Source organism: Microplitis demolitor, chromosome 3 (assembly GCF_026212275.2).
Source record: "Microplitis demolitor isolate Queensland-Clemson2020A chromosome 3, iyMicDemo2.1a, whole genome shotgun sequence".
Lineage (NCBI taxonomy): Eukaryota > Metazoa > Arthropoda > Insecta > Hymenoptera > Braconidae > Microplitis > Microplitis demolitor.
Window position 1 is genome coordinate 8,983,342 of NC_068547.1, and position 15,385 is coordinate 8,998,726.

Genomic DNA, 15,385 nt, shown 5'->3' on the forward strand with positions numbered 1-15,385 from the left:
AAATGTATTACTTTGAAGTAAGATAAGTATCTGTTATTTTTTCTCGGGTATTTCTAGTCACACCATCATTATAATATGAATTAATCAATAAAAATGTGTTAAATTGTTTATAGGTCAATTATATTTAATTGTTTCTCCTTTATAATTTTTTAAACTTTACGTAATTCTGAATATATTATATGTTTATATTGATTTAATCAAATATTTTACGTAACAGCCGATAGCGGTAACTGGGATTCGTATCAATACATATCACTTATTTTCGAAATTATAATTTTTAATTTTTTAAAGATACATTTTGTGATTATTGATTACTACGTATAAAATTTTTTTTGCTGTCTGTTTTGGGTCATTGAGTTTTTTTAACTCGAAATTAAAAATTATAATGTTTTAAACGAAATGATTCTATTCTTTGACCAATATCACGATATTCTTGTCTCAAGTATTTCATTCTCTTGGTTTAAGACACTAGCGACTCTATTCAAGACGGCACATTATCATACTAACACATGTACTCTCTTTTTTAAATGAAAACAATGACGTCAAAGGTTGACTTAATATTTTGACGTTCCAATTTAATTTTTAAAAAACGATGGCTTTGGATAGGATCGAACTCGCGTCCTTTGAATTAGAAGTTTTGCCTGCTGTCCACTAGGCTAACATACGTCTGAGATATTAGAACCCAGATTTTAACTTTTAATTTTAGAGGTTTTCTATTTTCCATGGGATGAACAGTCAAATGGGGGTTTTCAAAAATCAAGAAACTGTTTTTCTCGAACAAAGTTCTTACCACTATTGCTTCAAGTCAGTAATAGAGTTGGTGCAAGAATTCAATGCTCTCTGAGCAAAGAACTTTTAACTTTTATTGAACAAAATTATACTCGGGTCAAGAATTTAAATTTATAAATTGAAGAAATTTTTTATCAATTTCAAGAAAACATTTAAAAAATTATGTAATTAATTTCTAAACAATACTCTGTTGTAAAAATCGGTATATTATCATATAAAACTGAAAAATATATAACTCATTTATTTACTGACTGGATCAATTTAGTTGAATGTCCCAACTTAGCAGATGAAAGTCAATCACTTATTCTCGGATTGTTATCTCAGTGATACAGTCGGCCATGATGGAAATCGAAGCATGTCCGATTATACTTGGATGTTAACTTTCCATACTCTTATTCTTCATGGTTTTTTCATTTACATTTTTTTGTTCTCACAAACGAACCGTATTTACAACAAACCCAATCGAATCGGTGACCACTGCAATGTTGATGTAGACAGAGACAGCGGGAGGACTGTACCTACCTCTCCTTGAATAAAGAGTACAGCAGCAGAAGCCACAGTAGTTGTTGCGAAGTACCTCCTAACGAGCTCGCTTTGTTTTGCAGCACATGTGTGCATGTGCATCCTGCCTCCGCACTGTCTTCATACATGATCACTATGCGCAAGCTTTATATACATGGAACCGATCGATGTATAAAATACGTATATGTACGGGGTGTTCTAAAAAATGATATCATATATTCTTCATATATAAACAAAAAATAATAAAATAATACAGTCATATTAATTTAACAAATGAATAATTCATATTGAGTGAAATAATGAGCTACTGCTTTATCACAATTTTATTATAATAAAAACAAACAATTATAGTCCAATAAATTGTTCGTTGCAATTTAATAACGATCGCGAGGGTTAAAACTGGCCTCCATACTATCTTGGCACATTAATTGTACTAGTCAGTAGGATGCGACCAGGTGTGTTGGAACAATGCGTCTTATCATTAGATCTGACAACGGTACGCAGAACAAGAGAGAAGGGGAGTTGAATGAAAAATATATGAAATCAAGTATCTGTACTTACAGTGTTATGAAATGAATAATTATGTAATAAAGAAGTGCACTTTTGAAGTTGATTGAAAATTATACTAATTAAAGATGAACGATGATGTGACAAGGAAATCACACAGAAAAAATAGTAAAATATTCTTGAACCTAGAGTACGAGTTTGAAGAATGCCAATTTTTGTTTCAAGAATTTTTAACTTACCGGTCAGCAAATTGAAAATTTTCAAAAAAAGAGGTTATTGGTTTTGGCTGTATTTTCGAAAATCGAATTTCTAACAGATCTCGACGTTTTGAGTTTCTAAAGAACTATTCTGAGTATTTTCAAGACGATACCCGAGTCTATGCATGTGTATATGAACGTACATACGTATGTGAACAAACTATAACTTTTGAATGGATAAAGCGATTTAGATTTTTAAAGTGGTATTTGGAGCGACTTATCAATGCCTAAGTGCTGAGGAAAATTAAGCTTGATCGGTACAGTACGGTTAAAGTTGTTCCAAAAATAAATTTTTTTGAATAATGCTTTATTTTGATAACTTGTGATCTACTTCATGGAGTGATTCCAAAATCTATCCAGGTCTAACACTTCGTAGGCCGGATCGAATGCCACCTCAACTATCAAAATCGGATTAATTGTTCAAGAGATACCGTTGTCAAAAAACTTCCAAAAAATTGTTTTTCTTTAATAAACTCAAAAATCAAAAAACTGATTGACTTTAATAATGTTTTAACGCTAAATACTGAAAAACTGCGTTGAATGTTGCTTCGAATACAAAAATCGGTTAATTAGTTCGACGTATCAACAAAGTTATTTTTTTTTCTGTGTATGGATTTAAAGTTTTGAAAAAATTTTTGAATTTTAATAATTGTAACTTGTTATGAAAAGGAGGAAAAAGGTATACGTGCATGTGGGCGACACCCGGTATACTAGCTTTGAGGGTATGTTCCATCTATAGATAGCGGACAGAGACCGGTTCCATACATGGCTCCCGAAGGCTTCTTCTTCTTCTTGTGCTAAGTCCGCCAGAGACAAGCATCAGCTGCCGTTTTCTCGCTAATGAGATGGAATTGGACGTAGCCGAGATTTTTCTAGAGACTCGTCGCGTGGTCCCTTTACTGCCAATGCTCGCTGCCATAGTTTGCCGACGGTACTCGCCACAGCGATTCAGAATATCAGACCCTGAGACTCTAAGACCGGCTTCTAGTTCGCGACATTCTCGCGCGCATACGGCGGCGCTCTTTGAAACGAATCATTTAATTGCGTCCCATTAGCTCCGGCTGACTGATGCCGCCTTATTCCTCTTCTTTCGTTGAGTTGCCAACTTCTTTCTCGTCATTTGTGTTCACCTCTCGTCTCTTTTCTTCATCGTCATTCGGTCCTCTGCCATCTGATGTTATATATATCCCTTAGCTCAAACTTTTTCTCACTGGTGAATAGCGACTTGGTAGCAATGTTGATGCCACCAGACTGCGATCGCGAATTGGCGAATCACCGGTGAAAGAAAGAATAAATGAAAGAACACGAATTGACGCCGACATGATGGCGAGACAGTTCAGATACGTCCTACAACTTTTTTCCAACTGGTCCCAGTTTCCAAAAGACCTGCTGTCTTTTGTCTTGACCACTATACCCTCCCTTAACCTCCTTTCTCTCCTCCTACGGGAACCATGTCGACGGTATTTTCGTTCCAGTGCACCTGCCGCCAGAATTCAATGAAGCGAAATTCTGTATGAGATCATTTAAAGGCTTATGTCGACGAGCTGTCCGGTTTTTCATCTGCAGCAATGCAATGGACGGTTTTTTACAGAGTTTGTGACGAAAAACCTGATTGTATTATATATGAAACCTTCTGCAGTTTTGATTAAATGATAGTTTTAACGATTATTGATATTTTCGTACGACTGAAGTCAATTATCGGTATCTAATAACAGTAAAAATTAAAATCTTCATTTTCAAAATCGACTTATAGGGGGGTTTAAAGAAACACTGAGTTTTATTAATATCAATTTTGATTCTAAGCTTCGTTTAATTCAAATATTTACCACATATGTATATATATTATTTTTCATCATTGATTTTCTAACCAAATCTTATTTATTTTTGTTCCAGGTAAGAGCCTTCAATAATCTGCTGCTAAACGTAAGGAGATGTACATAAATCGTGTCACCGAGTGAGTAGGTTTTAAACACAATTATTACAAGACCAAATCAAGTAATACACTGACCAGTCCAAGATAAATTAAGGTTAACTCTCAAATTAAATAGTATTACGCAACTTAGGTCCACGCCCTTTTTAAATCATGTTCCGTGACCGTCTGTGAATATAAAACTTTTGTAGTTCGACTATTTAGCATAAATCTTTCATCAGACATATCTTAATATAGTGTACATAGATAAAACTACCAGCGCCATTAATCGTTGTACTTTACCAACAAAGAAATTCTCTAAATGAAAAATTGTTATGTTGATACAATTACTGGTAACGGTCAATAGCGATAGGTGTGAAGAAATCTTTCACTCATTCGACAGAGGGAAATACCCATTTAGATAAAATAGTTGGACTCGCGGTGTGTTTTAGAGTTCGTTTATCTGTTCCACGGTATAGTAAGTACTAGTAGTGTACAATCAATAAATTTCCTATCCAACGAAATGCTCTTTGTTCAACAACAACTCAAACTAAGCATTTAAAAACCTCTGAGCAATAGTTAACTAGGTTTTAAAAAGTTTCAATTTAACCGATTTAGTAGAGCGATAAAACAACCGGCTGCACAGTCAGTTAGTAAGTTAGAGAGAGAATTATGGAATATTCCGGGACCGGTGAATCCGCGATGCAATACAGCAGGAATCGATGAGAGCAAAAGCAGCAGTAATATCAACTGTGCATCCTATCTCTAAGACACTAGAACAGGAAAGAACCAAAGAGCGTTTGTGTACACCTTTACTGGTGGTGCTGGTGCTGCTGTTGTTGCTGCTTCTGCTGGTCGTTGGAACCACCGTGACGGCTGCTAGTGAAGATTTACGATCCTTCGGCTATTACGGCAGTTTCATCGAGATGCTCTCATGCGCCAACGTATACACAGAATCGGATCGCCAATGGGATCACATTGGCTGCAGTACGTGGGCCTCGCTTGTATACTATCGAAAGAGATAGGTCGATTGTCGATACAACGCTGAAAGTCGTGCTGTAGTTTCGCTCACGCTGCATGAGTTCCGTGATGCTGATGTTTTAAGCACGATACATGCCCTTCTTGGTCTTCGGCTCTGTCAAAGTCATCCGAGGTTTTTTATTCAAGTAATATATATCTTTAAAATTACCGAGTACATCAACCATTCGCTGGTGGTAGATTTTAATTGTGTTCTTAAAGAATAATACGTACATCTCGATTGTGGTACAGTTTTTGATGCGACTGATCTATACACTGAGAGAGAAAAAATTTAATTTAAGTAATTGTTTTTCTTGTTTCCATAAATACTGAAAATAAGCAATTTTTTTCTAAAATTAAATTGACAGTTTTTATTGTTCCACTTCAGTAATAAATTTCTAGAAGCATAAATAGAACTTCCCGTTATTTTTGAGCTCTTGAGTGCGAAAATACTATTGTTAATACATTTTTGAGTTCTTCAAGCTTTAAAATAGTAATGTCGCAGCTTCCATTGCGGAAATTCAAGTAATAAACAATAACAAATAAAAATAATGAAGTAAATCGTAATTTTCTTTATTTGTAATCGCCAACACCTTTTGGAATATGGAACTGATTTTGACGTTTAAAGTGATATTTGATGCAAATTTTCAACTACGTTAAAATAAAAATTGTCGTCAATTAGTTCAACGATTTGGATTTTATTAGAAAAAAAAACACTTTTTTGGAATTTTTTTGACAACGATTTTTTTTAAACTAATGAACCGATTTTTATGGTTAAAGTGGCATTTGACGCATCTTACAAAGTTTAATACCTAGATAGATTTCGAAATCCATCTATCGAGTAGATTACAAGTTATCGAAAAAAAGCATTTTTAAAAAAATTTTATTTTTTAAATAACTCAAAACGTACAGTAGTGATCGAGCTCAATTTCTCTCAGCACTTAGACATTGGTAAGCCACTTCGAATGCGACCCTAAAGATCTAAATCTGTTTATTCGTTCAAAAGTTATAGTATGTTCACATACGTACGTAAGTACGTACACACATGCACACACTCGGACATCCTTTTGAAATTAGTCTGAATAGTTTTCTAGAACCTCAAACCTTCAAGATCTGTTAGAAATTCGATTTTCGAAAATCAGATCGAAACCAATAACTTCCTTTTTTTGAAAATTTTCAATATTCTTAGCGGGAAGTTCAACTAAGTATCTCATAATATATTTTCAACAAAATCAAATTTTGTTCTTAGTATGAAGCAAGTAAACAAAATACTTGAACCAAGTTATTAGTTTACTTGATTGAAGGAAATGATTGCTTGGCAATATTTAAGTAACTAAAATACTTAAATCAAGCATTTTTGCTTGAAAATGTACATTTTTTCTTTCAGTGTACCAGTGTACCATTATCCGATTTCGGGATATATTCATGCTTTAGAGGAAATAGGGAATAGACACATATTAAGATTAAGACCTAATCGAATCGAAAGTTAGATAGATTGAGACTATGGAATAAAAACAGAGTGGTAATTATAAATAATGATGTGATGCTTGTAAATAAATATTATTAATAAAAAGATTGAAGATAAAGAAAGCCGATGTATCGATTAAAGACTCAATCTACGGGTCATCCACCCAGGCGACTCCCTCTGGGTTTTTTTCACTCGGCCAAAAATCCCGAGCAGTAATAGAGTCATTTGAAAGGGTACTAACCAGCACTGCCCTCGTATTTAATTGATGCTCCCGCGTGCGAGACTCGCAGAGAGATATCCCTTCAGTGGTGTGTAATATAAATAATAATAATTTGCGAAAAAAATCCCGGAACATCCCTCGATGATTATCTGCTCGTAAATTTAGGCATAAAGATATCGGGAGTAAATTGCAAGAAGAAAAAAGAATTAGTGCTCTCCAAGAAGAGAACAAATCTTGTTATTCTTTTTCGTTTTGTTTTGGTGTATATATACTTGCTAGTGTGTCAGACGGGCATTGCGATGTAGACGGGGGAGAAGTAGGGGGTAACGGGCCAATCACGCACCGGCTACTAATTTGCTGGTTTAAACAGCTGCCGTTCTACCGCCTTTATGCGCAAAACCCACTTTATAAGGTCTTGAGAAACTCGCGTTCATCCCGATCGGATTTGATTCTAAGCGGCCTCACGCTGGGACTCTTACAGAAAGCTGAGAAGATGAACTTTTTTCTCTCCTCACTCTTCATACTCTTATTCTCTTTAGCACGCACGTTAAGATACGTTGCCCTCCAAAGGTTTTTTCATCTCCCCCGCCATTTCTTCTTTGCCCGTCCTTTCTACCATTACTCTCTTTCACATTCTCTTCTTTACCGTAGTCTCTGTTGTTGTCTTCCTCCATATTCCATACTCGATGTTCCTGTTGCTGTTCCTTCTTCTTCTTGCCGGTCTTCTGTTTCATCTACTCTTCTTACCCGCGGCGGACAAAACATTTCTTAATTGGGTTTCGGGTTTGGAGACGTCCAACCGCTCTTTTCGAGAGATCTTCCAGTCATCGATTATTCATTTATTTTCTTCTTCTCCTTCTTCTTTTTCTCTCGTTTTGCTACATAAGGATAACGCAAGTGCTCAAGGCATATCTATATTTGATTTTGTTAATCTATATATATATATATATATATATAAATTTCTTTGTAAGCTTATATTTTAGTCATTAGATGTAGAGCTAAATGGATTGAACTTGATTGTTCGCCGAGGCGTACGATATGTCATCCGATACTAATAGCCAATATTGGAGGGTGAATCGATAGACAAGAAAATTTTATTTAGTCCTTCCGGTGACATGTAATAGGGGGTTGCCAGTAGCATATGAATAGCATTGCATTTGTCTATTATCTGATACTTCTTACATTATAAATTATAAGTCAATGACCATTAAAACCGTTGTTGTAGAGACTCTGATTACTACTCTTCGCCTTCACATACTATATAATCATGAATATTACAATCTGCTTGCAGTCAGAACAAAATGCAAAGCAATATCCTCTATTAAAGATGCGTTGAAAGAAGTTGAATTTGTACACAAGCCTTTACATTTTTTCTACGTCACAAATTACCCTTATTTTTCTAAACGTTTAAGCGTTTACCCGAAGGCTTTACGAATATTCTTATTAAAATATAAGAGATTAATGAGTGTTGTTTTGGTTCCATGTCTCCTCACAGCTCCATATTATTAAGCTTTCAAACGGCTTATAAAATTTTCGTGTCCACGTTCTTTAAGTTGTTAAAAATATTCAAGCAATATAATAATATGATAAATTATGCTTACAGATACGGCAATTATATGATAAATTTCGAAAACATGTTCACCACATTACATGCTTTTTCACGCGCTGTCAAATTCTTATTAAAATACTCTAGATCACAAACCGTTTTTTAAGTTCCCGCAAAAAAAATGGAAATTTCTTAAAAAATGAAGTTATTGGTTTCGATCTGATTTTCGAAAACCGAATTTTGAACAGATCTCGACAATTAATTTCTAATAATATCTGACTGCTGAAGGCTGAATAACTGCGTCAAATGCCGACTCGAATATCCAAATCGGTTAATTAGTTTGAAGGATATCGGTGATGAAAAATTTCCAAAATAAATTATTTACTTCATTTTTCTCAGACAACTTTACTTTCTTAAAAGATAATTCCGTCGGAACCACAAGTCTATCTCTGTCAGTCCTTTTAAAGTAGAGAAATGTATCTGTTTTTGTAACTTTCATTGGGGTTATTTGCTCAGATATTTTTTAAACAACTGATAATTGATGGGAAAAGTCGAGCAAATGCCAACAGAAATTAATTTGAGCAACAAAATCAAAGTCTTTCAAAGATATTACACAAGATGTAAAAAATAAAATTGTGCAAACCTTCAACTTTCGAAGAAAATAGACGAGAGAAATATTTCTTTTTTTCAACAAAATATTCCTATAAACACGTACATTTTCAGAGTTAAGTAAGCCGAAAGCTAAATATAGACGGACATAAACATCTGGCAATTAAAACAAATGTTCATTGAGCTTAAGTGGAGGAAATATATATATATATATAAAAAAGGGTAAAGACAGTTGCCTTGAACATTATTTCTTTTAAAGTGTTGGTTATTATAATTTTTACACTAATTAAGTCATTTTTTAATTATCAGTAGATCTTTATAACCCAGGGAAATAAGCAGATGCCGAAATTTTTATTGGAAAAAAATATTCAATGGATTTTAAAATTTATGTAAATGATAGTTATGTATTAGTAATACTGATATATGGCAGCAAAAAAAAAAAAGAGTAGTTGTGATGCTTTATCTGCAGTTACTAAATTTATTAGCATGATACAAATAATTATTTAAGTAAAATTACTATTTTATCAATATACCTGGGTTGCAAAATTTGATCTTATTTTGCCCTAACTATACTACATTTGGATTAATTAGTCTGTTTTTGAAGTAATTAATATACCTTTTGAATTTCATATAAAATTTAAGCTGTTTTTGATCTAAAGAATATCAGAAACAGGGTAAAAAAATAATGGACAGAAAAAATCCAATTTAAATCTGGATAGAAACAAAAATTGTAAAATATTTTGAGAAAAAAATCTGATTTTGATCTTGGGGTGACCAAAATTAGACTAAAAATTATCGACAACATATCTGGAAATAGTTGAAATAAGGAATAGTCCGAGCAAAACTCGATGAAATTTCACATTTTCATTAAACACAAATAAATATTAGAATGAATAAAAATAACTAAAAATTTAATTGTTTATTTGAAACGGATCAAATTTTTTGACCCACTCTCTAAAAACGAATTAGTGAAAATCACGTGACACTCACTATTTGGCAGTGAATAGTCACTTATTGCTAGTGCAAAGTATACCACTATTTGAATTAGTGATATACTTTTCACTAGCAAATAGTGAATAGTCACTATTTTCACTATTTCATATTTAAGAGAGCAGGATACTTCTTATTCAAAAATTTTGATTGATTATACTGGGTCGAAAAACTCCTACTATTCCTTATTAAGAATATTTTCAGACTTGCTTTCAATAATTTGTAGTCTGGTTTAGTCACCTCTAGATCAAAATTTTTTCAAAATATTATGCATTTTTTTTGTTTTCATAAAATTCTTAGAAAAATCAAAAGACAGATCTAGTTCAAATACAGACTAACTAGTCCAAATCGAGTCTTGCTAGACTAAAATCAGATCAAATTTGTCGACCTGCAATATTTTCTAGATTTAATAGTTTTTGCGGTCCATAAATTTAAATTTCAATTTACTATAGCAAGGTTAGGGTGGCGCAAAAAAACCGACTATTTTTTTTTTTCAAGTCTCTTATGAAAATTTGTTGGTTTACGATGTTCTAAGAATTCTCTCCAAAAATCAGCTCGATAAAAAATTTTTAACATGTCGCTTACGAATTTTGGAAATATTAAAAATGATCGAAATTCGAATTTTTTATTTCAAAATTTTTTCTTTCTCGTGGCAGCAATAGTTTATATTTGTGAAATCATGACTACGCTGAAAATTTAAGCCCCAAATTTAAATATTTAAACCTCGCTCAAGAATTTTGAATGTTTCCGAGTGCTGTCTTTTGGAAGTTTTCAAGCGACCTTTATATTAAAAATAAAGCTTCTTGATTTTTTCACCATCAACTAGCAGGACAATGAATAAAAATATAACCCGAGAAATAGAAATAATAAGTTATTTACATACTTTTTTTATTTTTTAATTCAATTTTTCGGTTTTTTTGCTTATACAAAACTTACCAAAATTTATTATTTAAGACTGTCCTGTATATTTTTGGTTATGCAAAAGTTATATTTTACTGAAATGACAATAATTAAGTTATAAAAAAATACAACAACTGATATCAACAATTAGTTACATATTATCAGTTAATATTCAAAATTCTTGAGCGCCGTTTAAATATTTGAATTTTAGGCTCAGATTTTCAGTATAGTCATGATTTTAGAAATATAAACTATTGCTGCCATGAAAAAGAAAAAATTTTGAAATAAAAAATTCCGACTTCGATAATTTTTGATATTTTCAAAATTCGTGAGCGACCTCTTGAAAACTTTTTATCGAGCTGATTTTTGAAAAGGCTTCTTAAAACATCGTAAACCAACAAATTTTCATGTGAGATCGAAAAAAAAAATAGTCGGTTTTTTTGCGCCGCCCTAAGCAAGGCATTGAAAGTTTTCGGGAAAGTTATAAACTACCTTTTTTCACATATAATGTTTTCAAGAGAAATGTCATAATTAATTTTATTTCATTAAATTAACTTATCGTTGTGCAAGTCAAAAATAATCTCTTACTCCCTTAGTTCATCGCGTTAATTAAATGATTGGCTTTTAAAATCACCGAGTATTTTTTGTTATCTTCATTAATGCACACTCATTGTCGTTAAATAACTTAAGAATTACGATGAAAATTCTTCTACCAACTTGGCATACTTTAACTACTTTATTTTCCATAAAACAAAAATAAACTTAAACTAAAAAAAAATGGAATAAAGTATCAGACCATTAACTTTGTCGCTTAATCAGACTTGGGCAAAGTTTGCCATCATTTTTTTTTGCCATTAGTTTTCTTGCTCTTCTTCAGAGTAAAATCAACCCTTTGGCGAATATAATTCATAGCTATTTTCGAGGACTTTGGTGATACGTTTCTTGCTGGCTGATACTGTTTCTTAGTAAACAGCCATACAGTTTCGTAAACCCAAATCCCCCTGAATACTCGCGTGGGGCTAATCCAATAATGGCGGCGATCCTACAGCCATTTCGGGAATCGAACGCCAACATCAGTTTATTGGCCAATATATCACTTGGCATCACCCACGAGGGTTCTCACCCTCCATGTCGAGTCATTTTGAACTACATCACCACATCACACTACTGCAACATCTCTACGGTCACGAATATCTCGACCAGTCTTCTCCCTTAATTACTGCAGTCCAGAGGAGCCGATGACGGCGACAACGCCTTGAGGATGAAACCATAAGATATTGGAACATGTCGGGCAATAGTTTCTGAGATGGCGACTATAAGATTTATCACCTTTCCTTTATGCCGGGTATGGTTCCCTCTAAGGGACTACTATCCCACAAGAGACCAACTTATATTTTAGTTTTTATGGAAAGACTTTTTATTCAATCTGCTATATCGGACTTAGAACGTGCGGCGATTGAAGGACGAGCTCTGACGAAATTCATTTTAAAACCCATTATTTTCAATATTTCAAATTTTATTGATACTTTTTCTTTTCACGGTGGCAGCATTATATAACTGTTATTAAAGGACAAGGAAGCGAAAACCAATTTCAGGAGTGGATTGCTGACTTCAGCATCCTATCTAGACCAACACAGCCAGAACAGTACTAGACTTCGATATCCAATGGCATTCAATCGGTATATGCAAATCATTGGAAACGTTATTCAAGTGATTTACTAACTCAGCGCAATTTGTTTAAGTGTAGCTCGATTCAATTTGGGTTAAGGCACTGAGGGCTGGTTATGTGATGCTCGTATAGCATGCCTCGTGTTTTTCTAAATGCATGGCTGGCCTATGTCGGTATAACAAAAAAAAAACCCCCAGAAATAAATAAGCCTCCTGGATCCTGACGGGTGCACGCAGCACCCTACGCTATTCTACTTTACTTAAATTTAAATATAAGTTAAAGGACTGATGGCACAATCCCGGAATAGTATTCACCTTCTGGAGCTTGATTTGCCTTGCATGAAGCTTAGGGGATCGAGAATACGTTGGCCAGTATGCAAGTCTTTTCTTAAACTTTTATGTACTCTTTTTTTATTTTATAGACTTCTTTGCTTATTTTGTCTTTGAAAAGAATCCTGGGTTGAGACTAAAAGCCAACCCTTCGAGCACTGACTTTTTCTAGACTACACTTTACTATTGATTTTATTTATTTTTGTTCTATTTTTTTATTTCAACCCTTTTCTTATTTACTTATTTTTAATGCACAGTTTTCATTATCTCAGTCCACAAGTACGAAGTTTAATTTACACAAAAAGTAATTAAAATCGCTCGATACACTTGTAAATATTTAAACATTCATACGGAAAAATTTTATGGGTATCCCCCCCCCCCCCCCCCTTTCTATAACCAGTTTATATAATTTTCTTATTATAAAGAAAGATAAATCAAAAATTTTCGCAATTAATTCGCGCAGTGAAATTTTAATTACCAGACAGCATCTGTCGCCAGTCATATTACAGCATCAAATTGTATAACTTTTTAAACGACAGTCTATGACTATAATTGAAACGTAATTTTTTTAAGCCGACAAAACTTTCTCAATATAAATTAATTTCAATATTGTTTATAAAATTTAAAAATTAAAAATGATTACCATAGTTTTTATTGCAAATCTTTATAAAATCAAACGAAGACTTTAGTGCTGTAGAAGGTAAAAGATTCTGCTTGGTAATTGGAATGACCCCATTTGACCACGATAATAGCAAACCCTCGGTTGACCCTTGCCACGACCCTCCGACTTGGTTGGTAACATCGGATCAATCTTAAATCCCAGCATCAGCTCCTCTTGTTATTCGTCATCATATTTCCTGTTGATAACTTATATTTATTATAACATTCCAATCAAAAGTGATGTACATTTAGTCCGCTAAATTTTGCCTGGAATAAACAATTTTTGTAATCAATCGAACAAACTAACTGAGATCAAATGAGCTATGGTTATAAAATTGGCTGCACTGTTGGGACTGATCATCTTGACCCAACTTTTTTTACAAATCGTCACATTTTGTTCTGTCTCAAAAATGGTGTCTCATTTTGCAACGGGTTCTCGTATAAATGTATTCTATGATCGTTGAAATGAGAATAAACGTTGGGAGTCAACTGGAATCCTATTAATTGAAAAGTTACTGTCTATGTTCGCAAACTCATTGGTCAAGCGTACAAACGCATAGAGCAAAATAGCGTTGGAAACCTGGTCGGTGGGTAATCACTCCCTGAACGCACATTTATTATTGGCAATTTAACTACTTTAACATCGCGCAGTAACTGTTGTAAATATTGGCCACTACGATCCCAGAGAACGATCGTTGTCACGATGGGGATGTACTAGCTGCAGTATATCTACCTCAGCGGAGTGAGAGAAAAGCAAAGAGATTCCAAGTGTAGTATAGCGATGATCAAGGGATGAGAACGGAGCCGGGTGAGAGAATCTAGCTACAAATACACCCACACATACGAGCGAGATATACCTATATCTTCGTGGCTCTGGCAGCTCTGATACTACTGCTGCTGCTTCGGTGCATGCTATTCCATGGTGGCAGTAACTTCGGAATCCCAGGGCTTAAGCTCAAAGTGCTCGACCGTCCGGGTGCAAGGGCGCTGTCGAGGATCAGAGGGAAACTTCCCGCCACGGCTTAAAAGCTTGGCGGTTGCTCCCCGACATAGCTCTAAAGGTCCCATACGCCAACTTTTCGCCATGTTAATGGGAGCAATATGACCATGCATGGAAAAGCAACTTGGAATTGTTGTAACTAAAGGTATTAGAAAACTATTTTACAAAACATTGGGTTTAATGTCAAATTCAAGGTGTAAAATTATGTCACAATAGATTGTAAATGTTTGATTAGTATAAATTAAAATCAAGTTTACAAATAAGTAAAATAAGACAAAAAATTTCAACTTTTCCCACTGTCCAGATACTCACTCATATAAGGGAGACTAGGGCAAAATGGGCTCCTTAAAAAAGAAGGGCTTACATGTAATGTAAATGTAAACTTATTTTGTCCCACTTTCCCCTACACCTTTAGTTTTAAATACTTAACTTTCTAAGCTTATTATAGGAGAGTCCAGGTATGGTTGACACAGTGGTCGTAACAGACTTGTCGAACGAAATACAATTATTGATCAGCGTCAAAAGGGAGTTGATGACTTCGCGATTCTTCGACGCCAATCAATGAACCGATCGCCACAAATGACTGCTGTGAAAATCAACCCGAGACAACCATACCCGGTTTTTCCTATAAGTAACATTGACAACGGAATTCGTCTAATGACTCAGACGTGGTAATTTCAAATAAGAGCGAATTCCAAATTTTGCAACCCACAATTATAAAAGACTGGTGATAAATTGTCGCTCGAGCAAATGCAATCAGAAGAGGTTCCGTCCTCGCTAGGTCACGACGGGACGCATTATTAGGTCTTACCAACTGATGCCCAAAAGGACCTGGTCGCATAAGACGGAGCTTTATAGAATTTGCACACAATAAGTTGTACCCTGTAGCTATGAGACTTTAGCTATCTCATACTCATCTCTTATAATGTGTGATACAAAACGTACACTGTTATTTAACGAATTCAGCATGTAAGCCTGATCTCGACGAAAACG

The 15,385-nt window shown here is 34.2% G+C and overlaps 1 protein-coding gene across 5 annotated transcripts in view; it reads left to right on the forward strand.

The window, feature by feature from the left end:
* The window catches only part of LOC103579963 (homeotic protein ultrabithorax), a 265,005-nt gene that overhangs the window by 169,352 nt on the left and 80,268 nt on the right, over positions 1-15,385 (forward strand). The window contains exon 3 of one of the 5 annotated variants that reach the window (XM_014440500.2): positions 3,969-4,029. The exons of the other annotated variants lie outside the window; for them this stretch is intronic. Coding sequence (XP_014295986.1) covers positions 3,969-3,985 — 17 coding nt within the window. The 3' untranslated portion in view covers positions 3,986-4,029. The remainder of the gene's footprint in view (positions 1-3,968; positions 4,030-15,385) is intronic. 5 annotated transcript variants of the gene reach the window in all.